Below are 21,348 nucleotides of genomic sequence, written 5' to 3' on the forward strand. Positions count from 1 at the left end.
AGAGGCAATATTCAGCAGCAGGTATCTCCCTGGAAGCTTCCAGAGGACAGACACAACTGTGCCTTCGTGGCACATGGGAAAGGAAAGTATCTTGGCTCAGTTTTTTCACTCCTATGAGTTGTATGTCCTCCACCTTAGAAAGGATTCTGTTAGCCTCCCTATGCTAACTGATGGAGTCCTGGCAAGTAGTGGTTGTTGTGTTTAAAGTCAGAGCACAGAGGTTTGAAAGACAGACAAATGAACATTGGGCAAGTGTGTCTCCTTTCCTGTGATCTAAGGAGAGTGTACAGTTCTGGCTAACCCTCTGGTTGATAGGGGTCTCAGTACTGCAGGCAGTAGACTAAATGAAATTCAGATGCCCAGAAGCTGAGGGCTGCAGAATTCATGCCAACTGTGGGTTGAATGTTGGGTCGCCAGGTGGCTCTCGTGCTCAGTCTGCCTGATAGCCTGGCCTAGGATGCCTGTGCAGGTACTTCTCAGGACTCTGTTCTAAGAGTGCCATTTTCAGGCCTGGGCTTTGAAAACGGGAATGAACACTTCAGTCTTCCAGTTGTTGATAAGCGAGACATCTCAGGTGTCCCAGCTTAGGAGGCATCCTACCTCTTCCCCACCTCATGACTTTGAGTCCTGTAACCTATGCCATGTATTTCTGCATCTCCCCAGTTCTCCCTACAGTCTCCACCATGCTCATGGAAGAGCCAACCTCAGGACTAACCAGACTGCCTCTGCTTCCTTCTGATTGGCTTCCAGTCCTTCCCCCTCCCCCTGCACCCTGCACAATTCTTGTAGAAGCTCTGATTACTCCTAAATTCTCCACCTGCAAGGGAAGGAAGAACCAGCCGTCTTACCATGCTCCAGAAGGCCTCACGTCTCACCTCCCTCCTGCTCTCCTTACCTCACTTTAGTTCAGTTCTCCTGCTTTGGCCTCCCAGGCACCTAGCCTTTTTTTCCTGGTTTGATACCTGTGCTCTCTTTGTTGGGAAACCTCTCCCAAGCTGTCACCACCCTCAGACAGCCAACTGCTGCTTGAAATCTTAGCCCATGGACCCCTTCTGGGAAGTCCTTTGGGCTCTGCAGGGAGTGCAACCAGCTGCCATTTCCCACCCCATCCTAATGCTTGCTTGCGTATAGCTCTTTGTAGGCAGTGTCTTCGCTGTTTAGTACCCAGTGCTGGCTCAGAGTGAATGGTCAAATATTTGATGACTGATGGTGAAATGTGCACAAACACAAAAGACAATGTAAATTAGATAAGGCATCCTAGGATTGCCTGTTGTGGGGCTGAGGGGGGACTTGAGCTGCTTTTCTGTCTGGGAGGAGCTTTTTGAACAACCCAAAGCCTCATTACATTTTCCTAAAGGCTGCCAGCAAGATGCTTTGGAGTCAAGTCCTTTAATTAAGATTTCTGGACTACAGCCTTGGATGTAAGATGAGGGTAGTCTCTGTGGAGCAGGGGTGGGGAAGAATGTAAACTTGAGCTTTCTTACTTTGGTGGCCTGCCTGGGAAACAGAACAAGCCCCTCACAACTTCAGCTGATAGACATCTCACCTTAGCAGCCTGAAGGTGTATGATAGCAGTCTGGTTCCAGGCATCGTGCTGGTCAATCCCAGATCTCATGAGGGTCTGTGTATGGTGTACCGCATCCTTTATGAGCCTGGAAATCAAAGAAAAGAGGCTTAGCATCCTGAATGAGCAGGAAGGAGAACTGATGGACTTCTGGGGTCTTTCAAAAATGGAAATTATCTCACTGACCTCTTACATGTTATAAAGCTAAATGTTTTATAAGCATCTCTTTAAGGGCAGGCATTCCCAATTTACAGTGGGAAAAACAGTCCCAGAGAGGTTAATTAACTCATTCAGGGTCACACAGCTAATAGGGAATAGGGCTAAAATTTTTCTTTTTCTCTGTTGGGACAGTATTGCTGTATAGCCCAGAGTGACCTAGAACTTTAAGTCCTCCTGCTTTAGCTTCCTGTGGTTTTTTTTTTTTTTTTTTTTTTTTTTTTTAACTTTAGGATCTCAGATAACTTCAGGCCATTCTGTTGATTTACTTCTTATGACAAGAGCAAGGAGACTGTTTATTCTTCTAAGTCTAATCCTGCTGCAAGTCCTACCTGAGGTACCTAATACAAAAACAGAAAACCACCTCCTATCCTCTGAGCCGCCAACTTAGTCATTTGCCATTATATTAACCTTTAGTCTGTTTTCCTACTCCCTGTGTGTTTATCTGGCCCTTGGAATTTGGGTGTAAAGCAAACTGTTTATTAAGCAACATTTAGTTTGCTTTGTCAGGGAAATGATAAGCGGATGGTACATTGAGTTCCAAGAAAGGAGATGCAGAGTGCCTTTTTAATTCCCCAGAAGTCTGTGTTTCCCTTCCCAACCTTCCCGGCGACCCTAGCCCTGTGTGTCCTGTGCATTTATCAGGCTAGTTTATTGGTAGAGCCCCACTTGTAAACACAGTACCTTCCATATTAAAGGCATTTAAAAGTATTGTGGAATGAAGAAGCAAATGTCTAAAGTTGCCTTTGATCCTAAAATAGCTGCTACCCTCCTTGGTTTACAGGTTGGAAGTAAGCCTTCTTAGTGTGTACTGGAAATACTTTCTCCAGTTTTTGACTTTCTGGTCTGGGGCACAGTTCACAAAGTTCCCTTCTAGGTAGTTAAATTTCTTCGGTGATGGTGTCTGCATTTGGTTGGTTAGGTTGTGTCTCTTTTCACAGCCTCTGGAACACAGCCATTTCTGACAAATAGTCAGTACTTGGTGATATTTGTTAAATGACAGTATGTGCAAATTCTTGGGTTTTTGTTTGTCTTTTTAATAGAATTCATGTAATGGGTTGAAGAGATGGCTCAGCAATTAAGAGCACTGGCTGCTCTTCCCGAGGATCCAGTTTGAAGTCCCAGAACTGCATGGCAGCTCACACTGTCTGTAACTCTAGCTCCAGGAGATCCAGTGCCCATTTCTGGCATCCATGGGCACTGCTTACCCATAGTGCAAAGATATGTATGCAGATAAATACTCATACACATAAAAGTAAAATAAATAATAAAAATTCATGTTTTAAGCTAGGCATGGTAATACATATCCTTAATTCCAGCACTGAGGAGGCAAGAGGCAGAGGCAGGTGGATCTCTATGAGTTTGGGACAGTCCAGTCTACCCAGTGAGTTCCAGGCCAGTCATGACTACATAGTGAGACCTTTACTTAAGAAAAGAACAACAAATAATATATGTTCTTTTAAAAAGACAGGTATTTTCATGTATTTGTGCTTTTGTGGGTTTATGTGTACTATGTATGTGCAGATGCCCATGGAAGCCAGAAGAAGGGTATCAGGTTCCCCCAACTGGAGTTTGTGTGTACTGGGAATCAAACCCGAGACCTCTGCATGAACAGTAAGTTCTCTTAATTGTTGAATCATCTTTCTAGCTCTGAGTCCTTGGTTTTGATCATGTTCCTTGGACTTTACTAGACCCTGACTATAAACCAGTTCTTTTCTGAGATATAACTACACTTTTGAAAATTACTTTTATTGTTTATTTATTTAATGTGTGTGTTATATACATGTGGTATATATATATATATATATATGTGTGTGTGTGTGTGTGTGTGTGTGTGTGTGTGTGTGTGTGTGTGTATCAAAGGGTACCTGTACTTGCATAAAGTCCAGGAGGGTGTCTGAGGTCCTCCTGTATAAATCTCTGCCCTATTCCCCTGAGATAGGGTCTCTCAGTGTACTTGGAGCTAGGCTGGCAGCCAGCAAATTCCAGTGGTCACCCTGTCTCTGCTCCACACAACACTGGGGTTACTAGTTCTTATAACTATGCCTGCCTGTTTTACATGGGTGCTGTGGATATCAACTCCAAAAATTACTTTTAGATTGTGGGATAGTTCAGACTTAAAACACTACTTTACTTGTTGGCACTGATTTGTATATCAGTTCATTTATAGTGATTTATGTGTGAGTGCACTTGTTATATTAGAAATCACTGTAGCAACCCAAAGGTTTAAAAAATTCCTCTCACTAGTCAGAGAGGAGATACATTTCTATTACTGTGACCAGAATAAAGAAATGATGGTGGTCGATGCCTGAGGGGTAAGGTGTCCCTTCTTCACCCATGGCAGGAGTTTGTAAAGCACTGCCACTAGTGTCCATCCATCTGGCCCTGATGATGTGGGAAGGAGCCCACCCTGACTGGGATGCTGATGCCTCAGCACAGGCTTACCTGGCAGACACATGTGCCCAGGCTGTGGTGTAGAGATCTGGGCAGAGGAAGTCGGCTGCTGTCTGGGCTGCGCACCTGGCTGGCCCTGGTGTGGCAAGGTACATGACAGATTGAGGGAGAGACTTCTGTGGTGTGGAGCCTGGGGACACCTGAGCCTGCAGGTAGCTCTTCATCAGAAACCTGGTGGGGGGAAGGTAGAGACAGATGAGGCAGTGTGAAACTCTGTGGGAAACCTAGCCCAGCTCCCTCATTCCCAGGGGCATACACTTTAATGCTGTACTCCAGTGAGGAGAGCCAAGGCTCCAGGTCTCTTCCCAGCTCCTTTCTGACAGCCACTCTTCACTCTAACCTCCTTGCTCCCCCCCACCCCATCTTCTGTAGGACCCTCAGTGAGATGTACCCAAAGTACTAGTTTCTTTACCAGGTGACAGGGGATGAAAAGCTGGGCTAGACTCCCTTAGATCCTAAGCACAAGCCCTTCTGAGGTTTGTGCCAACAGAAGCTTCACCATCAGGACTTCTGACTGGGGGCTTAGGATGTAAGTACAGTGTCTGTGCCCTTCTAACGAGTCAGACACATGAAAGAGTACTGGCATTAGGAAGAATGAGGGTGACCCCAGGCTGCTTCTGTGTGAGACAGCCCTGGACTCCATTAGCTCTTCTGAGACCACTGAAGATGGTCAGTTTCTAACGGATGATAGGAATGATGCTTCTTGTCTAACAGGGCAGGTGTGTAGAGCTGAATGAGACACTTGTGAATTGCTTGTCAAGTGCAGGTACAGGCTACCTAATGCATGCTATTGTATTATTTTTATAACTTGAAAAAGAAAAACCCAGTAAATATTATATGTCATATTTGTCAGTGAACTCCTTTTTCCTTGGATACTGAAGTATCTGTGCCATTTGGTCACCAGAGAATAAATGAGTATGAGAGAATCAACCATCATGAGTAGCTGGAAAGAAGCAGCCTATTTGGAGGAGGCTGGTGAGGCCTAATTGCCTCTCAGGGTGTTTTTGTGTGTGCTCTTTTGTGAGCAGGGAATACCTTGGTGAGCAAGGCAGGAAATCCTGGTTTAGCTAGGAAAAAGAGTTAAAAAGCTAAGCAAAAAGTTGCAGGTAATTAGGGATTGTGATAACTTCCAAAGGAAATGTAGTTTTGAGTGGCAGGGGGTCAAGGGCACTTTGGAAAGAAGAATATGGCCAGTGGAGGCAGGAGGACCTGAGAGCAGGTTGGGTCAGGCAGTGTCTGGGTCGTAAGGACTGAAAGAGCATAGTGTATACTGTGGCATTTTCCTTCAAGTAGAGGGAACCATTTTAAACAAGAAAAAGATGTGATTTTTCTCTAGGCTTTGAAAAGAGCCCCCTGGTTGCCTATGGAGAAGTGGGAACAGGAGAGAAGCAAGACCTCAGGGGAGGAGCCTGATGTTGTTGTCTGGGTGAGACAGAAGGATAGCCTGGCTGGGAATAGCAAGAAATCTGGAGGAAGTGGGCAGATTAGGGACACAGTGGGATTTGGACAGCCCTCAAATGGTACTTTTCCAAAGCTTACTTCTTCCATAGCATCAGACAGAAGCCTCTGCTAAGCAGAAGCTCAGAGGATCCCCAGTGTAGGGCAGAGGTCTGGACAACACTGGACTTTACCTGGCCACTTGCAAGTAGAGCACCGTGTTCTCACCCTCATAGGTGCAAGAGGCTGTCACTTGGGTGACCAATGTCGGCAGACCACTCAGCTTTGAGTAACCATGACCACCGCAGGCCCTGCGACATATCTCTGCCCCCTGGGTACAGAAGTCTGAAATCATGGCCTTCATACCAGTGCTCAGTGCATGGAGCTGCAAGGACAGAGCAGTGTGAGAGTCCTGTGGTACCATCCAGTCTTTAGTACTTGCTGCATGCTGGCACAGCTAGGAGGTTGGCACTGTGCCTAGCTCACTGCTTCCCAGAGTATCAGACAAAGTGAATGCTTAGAGGGTATGGCTCATACAAAGTCACACAGTTAGGTAGTGTGGCTGTGGGGTGTAAGAATGAAGGAAAATCTGTCCTAGCCAGTGTCTCCAGGATCTTCAGAAGAAGGGCCTTCCTGGATTGGGTCCGCCATCCTACAAGAGTCATGGGGGCTTGCCAGCAGGCAGAAGTTTGGAAAGGTGGCCAAAGAAGACATGTATCTACTATCAGCCCATTTCCCAGGTTGTAGGAGGGTACCATGGTCCAACTGTCTACCCAAACTTATATGTTGAAATCTGAATCCCAGAGCAATGGTGTTAGGAGGTGGACCTTTGACAAGGATAAGGTCATAAGGTGAAACCTCCATGAGGAGTGTTAATGGCTGCAATGGCTGGGATGTCTTCTCCAAAACTTGTGTTGAAATACAATTGCACAATTGCTGCCTCTGAAAGCTTTCATTCTCTCCCCCCTCCCTCTCCGTCTCTCTCTGTCTGTCTCTGCCTCTGTCTCTGTCTTTCTCTCTCTCTCTCTCTCTCTCTCTCTCTCTCTCTCTCTCTCTCTCTCTCTCTCTCTCTCTCTCTCTCTCTGTGTGTGTGTGTGTGTGTGTAATATGATGGCAGTGCATGTGTGGAGGCCAGAGGACAACTAGCAGTAGTCAATTTTCTCTTTCTAGCATGTGGGTTTCAGGGATTGAACTCAGGTCATCAGGCTTGGCAGCAAGTGCCTTTCTCCACAGAGCCATGTTGCTGGTCCTATAGTTGCCATCTTAACTGTTTTAAGAGGTGACTGGGCCATGAGAGTTCCTATGTCATGGATGAGTTAATGCTGTTGTGGGACTGAGTTTGGTGTGGTGGAAGTTGCTTTGTTATAAACCTGAGTCCCCTTTCTCAGTACCCTCTCACTCTTTCTCTGTTCATATGATATCTTCCACCATGTTACCACACAGCAGGAAGGCCCTTCCCAAATAGTAGCACCATGACAGAGGCTGGACATCACCAGAAGAGTGAGAAATTAATTTCTGTTGTGGACAAGCCACCGAGTTTATAGACGTTTGCTAGAGCAACTGAACGGGCTGGCAGAAGTTGCCAGGCAGCAGGTTGGTTTAAGGTTTTAGTTCTTGAAAGCCCCTATCCATCTTTCAGACTTTCACACCCATGGGAGAAAGGCCTCCTTTTCTCCTTTCTATTTCTATTTCCTTACTTGCAAAATAAGAACATAAAGTGGTAGCTACTATGGGAAGGGTTAATGAAGCAATGCTTTAAAAGTGCAGTGCCTACACAGACTGAAGATGTGAGTCACAGCCTCATCCTAGACTCTGAGATATTGGATCAATGCATAGCTTGGACTGTGGTGCTCTCTCTGGACCTGATAGGACTTTGGTTTTTTGAAAGGCAACACAGAGCCTCTGAGGTATGCTATACTCATGGTTGAACATATTGATGGTTCTGTTATTTTGTGCCCAGCAGAATAAATCAGGTTAGTTCAGGTCAAACTGTGCCATCAAAAGAGTTCGAATGACTGTGTTTGGGGTTGTTTTGGTTTCTATCATGCACTGGGGATTGTGACTCTACACTCACATTACTGTTAACATTCTTGGATCTCTCTAGGGGCCAACTGTCTGTGGACCCATGTAGTATGGTACATTTTACCCCGTTGCCCTGGGACACTGGGAGAGTGAGGGCCTATGGGAGCCAGGTTGTAGCCACTTCTCAACAACTGGAGTAGCATTAGCTACCCTCCATCAGTAGCTTTCAGCAAACAGAATACCTCAGGCAGGAGGCTGAAGTCTCTGTTCAGAATGGCACCATAGGAGCTGTGGAAGAATTCTAAGATGCTAGTGGCCAGGAAATGAAAGGCATAACTCATGGCAAGCTGAGGAAGGAGTTTCTGCTGCTGTGTCTGGTAGTCCAGGATTTTTGCCTCTGGGTCACTGAGAGGAAAAGAAGCAAAAGATTTAGAATTCCACTCCAAACCATGTTCCCATATTCCTCACACTGTCAAAGTCATAACAATGGACCGTTGAAAGGCCAACATGAGGCTACTATGGTTTAAACCTTACCTATCACCAACATTCACACATTTTCCTGTAAAAATAAATACAGCATATAAATCTTATCTGAAAATCTAAACTCCAAACCTCCTGGACCCAAAGACCAGGTGAAGGGGTGTGGCCCTACCCCACTGAAGACTAGAGTTCATGACCTTTCACTGCCTATGACCATGTGCTTGCTGTATGATAAGAAATGTGTTGAGCTTAATAACTCTTAGGGCATGAACTTGGGCCCAAAGACACATAAGAAAGGAACTGTCGTCCATGTCTATTGCTGTGTCTTCAGTACCTAGGACTACCTCCAGCATGTAGAGACCTGAGTATTGGGATTGGGAGGAGAGAGAGAGAGAAGAGAGAAGAGAGAGAGAGAGAAGAGAGAGAGAGAGAGGAGAGGAGAGGAGAGGAGAGAGAGGAGAGGAGAGGAGAGGAGAGGAGAGGAGAGGAGAGGAGAGGAGAGGAGGAGAGGAGAGGAGAGGAGAGGAGAGGAGAGGAGAGGGAGGAGAGGAGAGGAGAGGAGAGGAGAGGAGAGGAGAGGAGAGGAGAGGAGAAGAGAAGAGAAGAGAAGAGAAGAGAAGAGAAGAGAAGAGAAGAGAAGAGAAGAGAAGAGAAGAGGAGAGGAGAGAGGTCCTTTGAAGCTGATGGCACCTGGAATCTCCTCTTCACATAACGTGTACACAGCACATCCCATAGCCCTTGGGAAACCTCTGCTGCCGGCAGCAGCAGCACTAGCATCACTTCTTCTGAGTCCTCAGTCCTTCAGGGAAGATGCCTTTAGCCTAGAATTTGAAAGCCCAGGCCTTACTCTGAGGCTATTGTGGGTTTCTAGAGGAAGGGCAACTGTAGCAGGAATTTTAAAAGTTCTTATTAATAAAATCAAACCCAAGCCGAGTTATTGGGGTCCATGCTGGTAGATCAGAGAGACAGGACAAGCCACAGCTATCTCACCTCACCGGATCCTCAGCTGGTCTTGTCTCCTCAGACTGGAGGCTTCTGAGTCCTCATCCCAATGGCTTTCAGCTGAATTGCTGCTCGAAAGCCTGAAGCTTAACCAGCCACATGCTTAACCAGCCAAATGCCTAACCAGCCAAATGCTTCTAGTTTCTCGTCCTCACGCCTTATATATCTTCCTGCTTTCTACCACCACTCCCTGGGATTAAAGGCTGGCTTTCTGGGATTAAAGGCGTGTCACCATGCTTGGCTATTTCCAATGTGGCCTTGAACTCACAGAGATCCAGAGGGATTTCTATCTCTGGAATGCTAGGATTAAAGGTGTGAGTGCCACCATTTTCTAGCCTTTGTATCTAGTGGCTGTCTGTTCTCTGACCCCAGATAAATTTATTAGAATACACAATACCACCACATCTCCTCTCTTTTTGTCTAAAATTAAAAAAAGCTTATAACTAATACAAGAAAAAACTATCCAATAAGTATATACAATATATACAGCCAAAACTTACATTAATGATGTCTAGTCCATTAACATGACAGATTCATATGAAAACTCCATTATATATATTAACAATGTCCAGTCCAGTAACATCTGATAAACTCAGACCAAAAAATTTTCATTACTTATCTTATTTAAAACAAGTAGTTCCTTTTTAAAAGTAGATTGCATAATCTCCCTTTTTATCTTATCATATCCATATTTTCTCTTTTTTCTTTTCATAATAGATTCAGTAGTCTACCTTTTGTTATTTTTACATCTTCCCCTTTTTCTTCAGTGTAGATTCAATGATCTACCTATTTATCCTATTATTTCTTTATCTTTTTTCTCAGAGTAGATTCGATGATCTATCTCATATCTATATTCTCTTTTTATCTTTTTTCTCAGAGTAGATTCAATGATCTATCTCATATCTATATTCTCTTTTTCTTTTTGCTTTCTAGGGGTGAAGATATCTTTAGGGAATCTTGAAAAGAAAATTTTTGGGTTAATCGTCAAGTTCTGTATCATTTGTCCATTCTCTGCATAAAAGGAAAGTTCAGGGCTTGTTTCAAGTCCTTGTTCGAGTAGTCTGTCAGGCTGTATCATCTCAGCTAGTCCTCTCGAAATTGTCCTGACCAGTTTGTAGTCCAAAGTCGATTTTTCCATGGTGTTAATCAGCTTAATGGCTTTATCATAGTCCATGTGGAATCATCATTGTAGGATCCTGTCATCCTTTTGAAGATTTCAAAGTCACTGTTAGGCATGGTCATGGTTTCCTGCAGATTTTTTTTTTTTTTTTTTTTTTTTTTTTTGCCTCCTCTGTGGTTTGGAGCAATCACAGTCTGATAAATGTCTGTCTCTCGGAACCATAAACATTCTTCCCTAGAACAGAAAATCTTCACAACAATTTCTCCCCACCATTTGTCTTGCCAAACTTTTCCAAACTGACCTTTGCCGATGCTTTCTTGTAACACGATGGTCCTGGCAATTCTTCTCTGAACCAGCAGCAGTAAACCCTTCGTCCCAGGTAGCAGCATCACCGTAGTCACCAACATGATGAGAAGGAGCTGGCAACGTGGAGCAGTAGCCACTGCTTCCATGGTCCCACCACTGTTCGTGGCTCAGTCCAGGCCAATGCTTCTCCCAAGCCTCCTAGGCGGGCTCAAACTCGGGATCCTCCTGCCTCTGTCTCCTTCAGCAAATCCTACCTGCATGCGCCACCACAACCGGCTGAGTGTAGCTTGGGCCTGAGCCGGGGCTCACAAGGCCACAGGCAAACAGCTTTTTCATGAATTCGTAACACGAACGTTGGGCGCCAGGTGTTGCAGGAATCTTAAAAGTTCTTATTAATAAAATCAAACCTGAGGCGAGTTATTGGGGTCCATGCTGGTAGATCAGAGAGACAGAACTGGCCACAGCTATCTCACCTTGCCATTTCCTCAGCTGGTCCTGTTTCCTTAGACTGGAGGCTTCTGAGTCCTCATCCCAATGGCTTTCAGCTGAATTGCTGCTCGAAAGCCTGAAGCTTAACCAGCCACATGCTTAACCAGCCAAATGCCTAACCAGCCAAATGCTTCTAGTTTCTCGTCCTCACGCCTTATATATCTTCCTGCTTTCTACCACCACTCCCTGGGATTAAAGGCTGGCTTTCTGGGATTAAAGGCGTGTCACCATGCTTGGCTATTTCCAATGTGGCCTTGAACTCACAGAGATCCAGAGGGATTTCTATCTCTGGAATGCTAGGATTAAAGGTGTGAGTGCCACCATTTTCTAGCCTTTGTATCTAGTGGCTGTCTGTTCTCTGACCCCAGATAAATTTATTAGAATACACAATACCACCACAGGCAACTGAGATTTAAGCTCTGTACTTTTTCCATATTTCACCCTTATCACCACCCTGAAACTGCCCGTTACCTCTATTTTGCAGACATGGACGCTAAAGGAGAAAGAAGTGCATGATGTCCAGGTCTGCCTGGCATCTAATCCTCAGTGCAGGCGAGGGCCCATTGCATGAAAGAACACCCGGCCCCAGGGCTGCATGTTCTCAAGCTCAGTCCTCCTGACTTCACTATGCACAGGGAGAACATAGACCCAGGAGGGCCTCCTCAAGTCCAGGACCAATCAGTCATGCTGAGATGAAAACTCTCCTCAGCGCCACAGACCCTAAGGCTGTGACATGCTCTGCTCCTGCTTCCTGTTCTCACTGTAGTTTGCTGCATCTTGAGAGTTATGTCCAATTGGGACCTATCCCAAAAGACTGTTTCCCTGAATTTAAATGTAACTAGTGGAGTCTTTCTGGAAATATGCACATATACTTTTAGATGTCATATAGCAGCCCTTGCCATTCTGTGTCATAGAATGGAGGGAACGAGAGCCAGATGCAACAGATGTAATGAAAAGAAAGGTCTAGACTTAGCCTTCTCACAGCTAGGCACTGAGTTTGAGCCAAGGAGCACGAGTTTAGCCACATGCAGCCTAAGGCAGTTGGCTTTTATCAGATGCAACTTGACAACAACCAACCAGCCTCGACAATTGGCAGACACAAACTCACTAGCTAGTCAAAGCCATGTAGGACAAACTGGAACTCAGCAAACAGCCTGAGTCACAGCAGATGGTGCAGCGTGGAAGACATGGTCACGGAGAGTCTGATAGGACCACACACTGATAAGAGACTAACAGGTTACGTCAGACAGTCTGGTGTTGGAGTAGAGAGAGCCAAAGACCCCATCTGAACTGCATGCATGTGTGTGCATGTGCAAGTGTGTGATCTGCTCCAACACCATGGCTCTGGCAGAGGTGATGTCAGTGCAGACACTGTGGGGCTGAGTGTCAGCCATTTCTGTCAGGGTCAGCCTTTGGGTTACTCCTTACCTAGGCCGAATATGGGACTGGTGGCGAATGACTGAGTAGCGCACAGCAATGACACAAGACTTCTGGAGGTAAGGTAGGATTCCTTTTAACAACAGCCCCACCCGGGTCACCAACATGGCCAGATAATTGCTCTGTGCTGGCCCGAGCCTCCGGTAGGTACCATCTGGCAAGACCTGTGTGCAACAGAGACAGGTACTGGGTTGGAGCCAAGGCTCCCCAGGCTGCTCTTCCAGGAGCCTCCATCCCTGCAGGCAACCCACTTTTGCTCGTGTAAAGCAGATCCCTTGTGCAGCATGACCACTAAATGCTTGCATGAGATACCCTAGAAACCCCCACCTTTTACACCAAAGAGGTAAAGCCTGGCTAGAAGGGGACTTCTGCCAGCAAACCTGGGTCATATCTGTTCTGTAACTGATTGTAGAAAGCAATATGTTCACCCTCAGCTCCTCCCCTTTCTGGGGATTGCCTTACCACTGTACCTCATGAAAACCATGTGCTAAGTATTTACACATGGGGAGTCTGAGACTTAAAGTGACAAGATTTTCCCAACACCATTATGCTCCTAAGCTGGGTTTTTTCCTTATTTGTGGGACCCCTGAGCCTCTTTTGGGGGTAAGGAGGCTTGTGGTCCAAACTCAGCTTTGCTGAGGCAAATCAGAGCCTGTGGCAAGTACATAAAGGGAAAGCCCCTTCCCTAGGCAGTCTGGGTTTATAGTCTTCCCAGCACCTAACCTCTGCAAAGCGGTTCAGCATGTTCTCTCTGGGAACCCTCACGTGGTTCAGTCGCAGGAAGCCATTGTCTATGTGTTCCAAGCCCATCTTGGGCCCTATGTCCCCAACTGTGATTCCTAGAATTGGGTAGAGATGAGAACGCCTGTCAGTTGAGTGCATATAGTATGCCAGACACACAGACACAAGCATTCACACACACAGACGCACACACACACAGGTATACACAGGGACACACACAGGCATATACACAGGTACACAGACATACATAGGCACACACAGGTGTACACACAGGTATACACACACACACCGTGATATTCAGGAGGCAGGTAAGCAAGCTGAAGTCAGACAGATGCTAAGTCTTTTGCCAGTCAAACAGCCAGCTCTACCAGCTCTGTCAACTGGATTTCTTCTGGTGAAGAGAGACGTGCCCCAGCTTCTTCTGCACATCTTTTGGGGATTCAGGACTGGGCAAGTTGGTGGGACCATCTTATAGGAGGGGTCCTTGAGGAAGCAGCAGGGCTTACCTGGCAGTGGGGTGTGGTCCTGTAGGCTCCGGATGGGCACAATGAAGGCATGCATGCCATGCTGGGCTCCTGAGCAGATCAACTGGGCAAGGACTATAGCATGCGTGACTGACCGTCCCACTAGACAGAAATAGGAGAGGCCCATCACAGGAAGCCCTATGTGCCATGTCTTACCCCTGCCTCCTGGGCTTGGGAAAGTCACTGATGACAGAAGGAATTGCCACACACATAAAATCTAGCTACAGTGAAACAGTGACTTGGCAAAGGAGTTTGAAGTGAGCAAACTTGTAAGGAATAGTTGTACTCTACCACAACAGCTAAGGCGCTCTGCTGTCAGCCCCATGATGAGCACAGCCATCCCTTATCAAGACCTAGCAAGAGCCCAGCTCTTGACTGAGGTTTCCTGGTTCTTGCAGGGCAGGTAAGGGGAGTCTTATTTTCCAGATAGGGAAGCTGAGGCTCTGTACAGAGTGACACACTGGAGGTCACTGGCCTGGAGGGGGAGAGCTGGAATTTAAACCACATCAGCCTGATCTTAAAGATGGGTTTCTTTGCCCTGAAAACTTGATATTGATCACTCAATTGTCTTTGTCCCCCCACCCTCTCTTCTTTCCTGCCTTGCTTTCCCCATTCTGCCACCTGCCCTGCTTTTGTTGAATTCAAATAATTTATTTGTTCAATGTCCATACCAGACATTCTCTCACTGGGTCTTCAAGTGCTGCAGTAGAGTCCTGAGAAATGATTTCTCAAAGGGGCCTTTGGTAGGACCCTGCCTTGGAGCTCAGTGACATTAGTGTGGCTGCCACCTGGTATCTATGTGGTTGGAGCTTGTCTGAGTATTGAAGTGGCAGGGGCAGGGAGGATGTTTAGTCACTAACTAGTTTCAGGGCATGTGTTTTGGTAGGTGGCAAGCTTATTGTTAACTTGAGGGGCTAAAACATGATATTGTGGGAAGCTCTTAGGATAAGACTAGGTGGTGTGTATGTATGAGTATTGTTATATGTACATAAGTGTGTCTAGAGGGACAGCATATGTGTTCTATACATGCATGAGTGTCTGTGATGGGGTAGTGTGCATATTTTTGTGTACATGTATTGATAAAGATAGTGTCTGTGTGTTATATACATGTACAGGTGTGTCTGTATGGTGGTAGTGTATGCTGTGTACCTACATGTGGGTATCAGTGTTATGTACATACACATTGGGGTATGTGTGATGTGTATATGCACAGGTGTGTCTGCTTGAGAACAGATATACAATACCTTGAAATGAAGGTAACTGGCCTCCTACAGGGGCCAGAGTGAGATGAGCCAGACTTGCCACAGGATTCTTCTCACATGTGTGTCTGGGGGGGGCAGTATGTGTATGTTTACATCTACATGTTGTCTATGTATGGGCAGTGCATACATGTCTGTAGGGACAAAGTTTGTGTTGTGAGGCAATGCATGTTGTGTGTATCTGTGACTGTAGGGGGCAGTATGTGTTTATGTGTGTTTTATGCTTGCATATCTCTCTGTGGGGTAGTGTGTGTGTTGTGTGCATCACACATGTGTTGTGTCAGGGCAGTGCATATGTGGTATGTTCTTGGCCCTTATCACCCACAGGATGGGAGCATTTCCTTATCTACTCAAAGCTCCTTTGAGACCTTCCTGCCACTTACTAAGGAAGTTCTTACATCCTACCTATTTCAATTGATTTCTAGGTGATCAGCCTAGAACAGAAAATCAACCTGATGTCTGTTGGACATCAAAGTTAGTGCTATTCAGCTCCAGCTTAGTCTTCATTGTGGAGAGAAAGGGAAATAGGAAGGAAGATACTCACAGTCCCCAGGCCACCACTTGGTGGCAGTCATTGTAGGGCTGTGTATCACAAACTCCTGGGTGGCTGCATCATAGGTAGCTTCGGTCTCCAGGCCCCTCAGGTATGTCCCTTGGGATCAAGGAGGAGAATTAGACTGTTTGAGCCAAGGTGAGCTCCTGGATGCACTTGCAGCCCTCTCTCCCTTTATCTATGGGCTGTGTGAGGACATAGGAATGCATGCTAACACTTCCAAGAGGAATAACCTGCCCCTCTGGTAGCTCATACAATGTATGTATACACATTAGAAAAAGGCATTCCTTCCTCAAGACCTGTGATTGCCATCTGCTGGGACGTTTCCAAATTAGTATGCATATTTATGAGCTATGAATAGGTCCCCTGGAGTTGTGTAGTCTGAACACTTATGCAGTAGCTCTGGCTCACCATGTCCCAGTTCTGTCTGGGCATATGTTGTGATGATTTGGAAATTTTTGCCGAGTTGGCCCCATTTGGCAATCTGCTCATCTGAGCCCAGGCTTCTTAGAGCATTCATGGCAATGCCATGTAAGCTTAAGTTGGCATATCCAGAAAGTACCCTGTGGGGGAGAGAAGTTATAGATGAGTAGCCTCTGGAAGATGGGTCCATAAATGTTCAACCTGGGTAGGGCACAGGAGGGAAGGGGCATCTGGCATGCTAATCTTCCAGTAAGTCGTCCTTTGCTGAGGGAGATGTCTCATGGGCCCAGGGGTTGCAGGCAAGCCTCTCTGGTGGGGCTGCCCCAATGAGCACCTGTCAGCATAACTGCGTTCAGGACTGCCTTCTGACCAGCCCAGACGCCGGGCTAGCATCTCAAGGTGGAATCTTTTTTGAACTGCAGCCTCGTATTGCTCATCCTGAGTCATGAAGTAATGGTCCTTCAGGTTGAACACTGGGTCACCTTGGACGATGCTTTCTGCAGCAGAGAGAACAGAGGACTTTGGTGGCTTGGAGAAGGTTCCTGATACCTTCAAATTTTCCCACCCGCTTGCCTCATGGATTTTGGAAGGAGGTCAGTTGTCACTGTCATTTAACAAATGAAACCATTGAGACCCCTGAGGAGAGAAATGTGCTCTGACCGCTCATGCAAAGCTATGCTCTGGTGGAACCAGGACCAGCATGTGGATATTCTGTTGCCCAGGTGTCTGGTGTCAAGGACCATCTTGTTACTTGAAGGAGGGACTAGGCTTATAGATGGAACTCAGTTGGTAGAATGACTGCCCAGAATGAATAAAGTTCTGGCTTTGATCCATAGCACCAGTTCCCCAGAACCATAGAAACCAGGCACAGCAGCCTAGCATTTGGGAGGTAGAGGCAGAAAGTTCTAGATCATCATTGGCTATGTAGTGGTTTGAGGCCAGCCTGGGCTATAAGTGTCTCTGTCTCAAAAGAGTAAGCAAGCAACAACAATGACCATTAGTTAAAGGAGGCGTACAGAATTAAAGGACTATTCTAGAAAAAAAAAAACAAACAAACATACAGGTTCAAAGTCAACTCTTGGCCTCCTGCCTCTGCTTACCAACTTTCCTCCTTAGCACAGTGTTGTGGACGCCTCCATCAAGGATGTTGGTGAGCCGCTCCACACTGAAGGATGGTAGACACCTTTCGCTGTCTATGTCAGGGTGAACTTGCCTGCTCCAGGTGTCTCCCAGTGATACTCGGTGCACTGGGCTACCCATCTTGGATCTGCCTGGTGTCTGAGAGAGAAACACTTCTGGCCTGGCTGCCTTGAGGGTCTGCTCTGAGCACTGGGAGGAGCCAAGAACCTGCATGCAAAAGGCATTGCCCAGGGCTTGGGTCAGTCAGAGCCTGTCTTAATTACCCGAATGACATCACACTTCTATGTAGCTAGAGTTTTCCTGCCTTGCCCACAGTCAGGACAAATCTCTCTCACCCACCAGTCCCACAGCCGCTCAGACCCAACCAAGAAAACACAGAGACTTATATTGCATACAAACTGTATGGCCGTGGCAGGCTTCTTGCTAACTGTTCTTATAGCTTAAATTAATCCATTTCCATAAATCTATACCTTGCCACGTGGCTGGTGGCTTACCGGCATCTTCACATGCTGCTGGTCATGGCGGCGGCTGCAGTGTCTCTCTGCCTCAGCCTTCCACTTTCCAGAATTCTCCTCTCTGCTTGTCCCACCTACTTCCTGCCTGGCCACTGGCCAATCAGTGTTTTATTTATTGACCAATCAGAGCAATTTGACATACAGACCGTCCCACAGCACTTCTACCCTGTTCTCATGGCTACTGGCTGTGGTCCATACATTGTTCATGAGTGAATGCAGCCTGGGTTGCTGTGTGAAGTAGCCAAGGTCATGATGATTTGACCACAAAGCTCCTATTCCACCCTCTATAGCTTTTGTCATAGCAATACCTGGGATAGTTTTCATGAAGAGTCAGTGGGAGGCATGTGGAAGAGAACAGTCCCAGAGAGGTTTTGTGAGCTGCTACTACTAGAGCTGGCTGAGAGCTGGCTGGGGTCTGACACAAAGCATATACCTTGTTCATTATTACCTTACTGGGAGGCTCAGTGCAGGGACTCTGTGGTCCCACTCACTTCATTCATCTCCATTTCTGCGATACCTAATGAGTACTGTGCAGTGGGGCCTGATGGCATAGGCCTGTAATTCCATCTGTTTGGGAGGCAAAGATCACAAGACCTACCTGGAGTACAGAATACATTCAAGGACAGTCTGGGTAATTTAGTGACACTGTGTCTCAAAATGGTAATAGAAGAGTAGGAGAGTGCTTGCCTAGCACATACAAGGCCCTGGGTTAAATTCCTGTCACTGTAGAAGAAGAGGATGGAGGGAAGAGGAGGAAGAAGGGACACTTGTAAAAAGAAGACAGAGGGGGAGAGTTTGCTCTCTTCCTGTGAAGTATTCCCCCGTGTCCCCGGAGTTCCCTATAGCCAAGGTGGCTCCTGCCTCCTTCAACCAAACCCTTGGCCTTCTCAAAACCCCTATTCTCTCACAGTGAGTCAACAGCAAGACTCATCCATTCACCTTCGTTGAGCACCCGAACTCCATCTGTTCCTTGCCATCTCCTTGGCTATCACTCAGCCACCTTCACCTCTCACCTGGCCCCAGTGTCTCTGGTCATGTTTTCCTTTCTTGTTTGTAAGTGGATCCTCAGTGTCCAGAAGGAAGTCGGTTGCAGAAAGGAGTCCTTTCATGACCACGTGCTTCCCTGCAGCTAGGCTGCCCGCTCTGTACCTTATCTCCAACCCCCCTCTCTTCCTGATCTTTGCCCTGTTCTCCCTGGCCAAGGCTCAGCTCTGCAGTGTTCCTAGTGAGTTCCAGTCTCTGGAGACCTTACAGAAATGCAACCCTCCCAACAGAACATTCCTGTAAGGACTGGGCAAGCAGTGAGTGCTAGGAAGATGGCATTGTGTCTCCCTTGTCCCAGAGTGTGGCTGTCACCTGCTTTCCTTTCCTTCCTCTCCTGAGCCTATACAGTAAGGGCCTAGCCATTTCATAGTGAGGACAGGACTGAGGAAAGGGTACCCTTGTCAGGCCTCAGCCCAGGCAGGCTTCTGAAGTGGCGCTGTGGGGTACTGACAGGGACCTGGCATGTACAAGAGCCCTTTGTCTGCTTGCCTTCCTGTGAGGCTGCCTAGCTGCCTCTTCTTGCCTCTAGCTTCCTCTGTGCCAGATACCCTTGCTATTCCCCAGCTCTCCAGCCTCCTGCCATGGCCAGCCTTTGCCAGGGCCCTGCCTCTGCCTAGACACTCTTTCCTCAGATGTCACCATGGCTTCCCCTGTCTTGCCTCGGTATCAGACCTCAGTGAGGCTCCCTGCACCTCCTTTAACAGCCCAAGCCCCCTACCTACATTGCTGATACCCTCTCTCTGCCCTAACCGTCTAACAGGCTGGACAAGTTACTCATTACATTTTTTGTTATTGCCCTTACCAGCTTCCCCCTACCAAAGTTTAAACTTGCTGCCTCTAGGAGGTGCTTGTAAATAAGAGTGACGGGAGAAGGGCAGCGCTCAAAGCCATTAAGGGTGTCTAGGCTCCTGCTGCACCTTAGGTAGGGTCTGTCAGTTCTCCATTTGCAGCCTGGGACTCTCCTTCACTCACCTCTGTCCTGGGCAGCTCTGTCGCCTGGACTGGCTTCTCTCTGACTGGCCCAATCTTCAGACTGTTGGCTCCACCCCTTTCTCCTCCCTTAGGGCCCAGCCAGAGCACTGCCCTGCTCTTTCCTGCCAATGTTCCTGGGCAGGTGGGGTGTACTGTGTCAGGTGCTAGGCGCTCTTGGAAAGATTCAGCCTCCCGTCTCAGAGCTGGGGATCCTTTTGAGGTGCTAGGACCTAAAGCCATGTTTCCTGGTGGTGTTTCCACAGGGAGATCCTGGACAAAGTCCTGGTTGACCCTACTTGCCTGTAAGTGTCACATGAGCTGAGCAGGCTTCCCAGTGATTCTTCTGGGAAAGGACTGCTCTGTGAAGTGAATGGCTTTGCTCTAAATGTGCCCTTGTCTGTATCATGCTCATCACTGATGTACACCTGACCCCTGACTCCTGGCTCAGTATTTGAGGAGTACTGCAGTATGTTATGTAGGGTACTGAGGAGAACCAGATCTCCACAAGTGAGTGAGGCAGACTGAGAGCTTCTTTTCCCTCCACCCTTTCCCAGAGAAGGTAGGGTGAATCTTCATGTGTTAAGTGAAGACTAGGTAATGCCATATGTCCAGGTTGTGCAATAAATAAATCACCAACCTGAAATTTGAGCCAAATCTCAGGTGACAAAGATGAACTCCTGCTCCATTTGTGCAATATTGGGAAAGAAGTCACAGATCCAGGTCTCCTGGCAAGACTTCTGAAGCTTAGTGATTCTGGGTAGGTGTCTTCCTATCTGGGACCTTGTCCATCTCCCTATTTGTGTCATATGTGTGCATGTGTGCACATGCAAAAGTGTGTACATGCATGGGTGTGTTCATATGCATACACACACACTCACATACTAAGAGACCACACAGCTCCCCAGTGTATCCCCAAGGTAGTGTACAGTTTGCTCTGCAGGAAGATGCTTGCACTTCTACACCACTGTTTATCATTAGAAGAAGTCAGGACAGAAACTCAAACAGGGCAGGAACCTGGAGGCAGGAGCTGATGCAGAAGCCATGGAGGGGTGCTGCTTACTGGTTTGTAGTTTTTTGGTTTCTTTTTTATTCTTTGGCTCTTTTGGGGTCCTGCCACCCAGCTCCCAAATAAATACATGTACAGAGACTTATTATTACTTATAGATGCCAGCCTTAGCTTTGCTTATTTATAGCCAGCTTTTCTTAAATTATCCCGTGTACCTTCTGCCTCTGGGCTTTTATCTGTCTCTATTTCATATGCCTTTCTTACTCTGTGGCTTGCTGTGTAGCTGGGTGGCTGGCCCCTGGAGTCTTCTCTCCTTTTCTCATTCCCTGATCTTTTCTCCCAGATTCCTATTTATTTTCTCTGAATGTCGCCCAAGTTTTCCTTTTTCCTGCCTTGCTACTGGCTGTTCAGCTCTTTATTAGACCAATCAGGTGTTTTAGACAGGTAAAGTAACACAGCTTCACAGAGTTAAACAAATGTAACATAAAAGAATGCAACACATCTTTGCATCATTGAACAAATGTTCTACAGCATAAACAAATGTAACACATCTTAAAATAATATTCCACAACACTGACTTGCTCCCCATGGCTTGCTCAGGGGACTGCCAGCCCAGGGATATGACTAGGTAGAGACAGGAATTG

General features: G+C 46.8%; 1 protein-coding gene across 4 annotated transcripts in view; it reads right to left on the bottom strand.

Moving 5' to 3' along the window:
* Window positions 1–19,797, bottom strand: part of Acox2 (acyl-CoA oxidase 2) — a 34,125-nt gene extending 14,328 nt beyond the window's left edge. Inside the window, exons 1-12 of one of the 4 annotated variants that reach the window (XM_028853830.2) lie at window positions 19,699–19,797; window positions 17,128–17,374; window positions 16,362–16,524; window positions 16,016–16,167; window positions 15,596–15,703; window positions 13,775–13,894; window positions 13,251–13,366; window positions 12,519–12,691; window positions 7,936–8,098; window positions 5,866–6,056; window positions 4,226–4,405; window positions 1,547–1,652 (exon numbers count right to left, since the gene is read on the bottom strand). In XM_028853830.2, the coding sequence (XP_028709663.1) occupies window positions 1,547–1,652; window positions 4,226–4,405; window positions 5,866–6,056; window positions 7,936–8,098; window positions 12,519–12,691; window positions 13,251–13,366; window positions 13,775–13,894; window positions 15,596–15,703; window positions 16,016–16,167; window positions 16,362–16,524; window positions 17,128–17,287 (1,632 nt within the window). In that variant the 5' untranslated portion in view covers window positions 17,288–17,374; window positions 19,699–19,797. Of the gene's footprint in view, window positions 1–1,546; window positions 1,653–4,225; window positions 4,406–5,865; window positions 6,057–7,935; window positions 8,099–12,518; window positions 12,692–13,250; window positions 13,367–13,774; window positions 13,895–15,595; window positions 15,704–16,015; window positions 16,168–16,361; window positions 16,525–17,127; window positions 17,375–17,661; window positions 17,699–18,130; window positions 18,409–18,695; window positions 19,673–19,698 lie in introns of those variants that run through there. The other 3 variants (XM_028853831.2, XM_037208657.1, XM_028853832.2) reach the window with 3 other exon arrangements.
* Between the last annotated feature and the right edge of the window lie 1,551 nt (window positions 19,798–21,348).

This window comes from Peromyscus leucopus, chromosome 9 (genome assembly GCF_004664715.2).
Source record: "Peromyscus leucopus breed LL Stock chromosome 9, UCI_PerLeu_2.1, whole genome shotgun sequence".
Classification (NCBI taxonomy): domain Eukaryota; kingdom Metazoa; phylum Chordata; class Mammalia; order Rodentia; family Cricetidae; genus Peromyscus; species Peromyscus leucopus.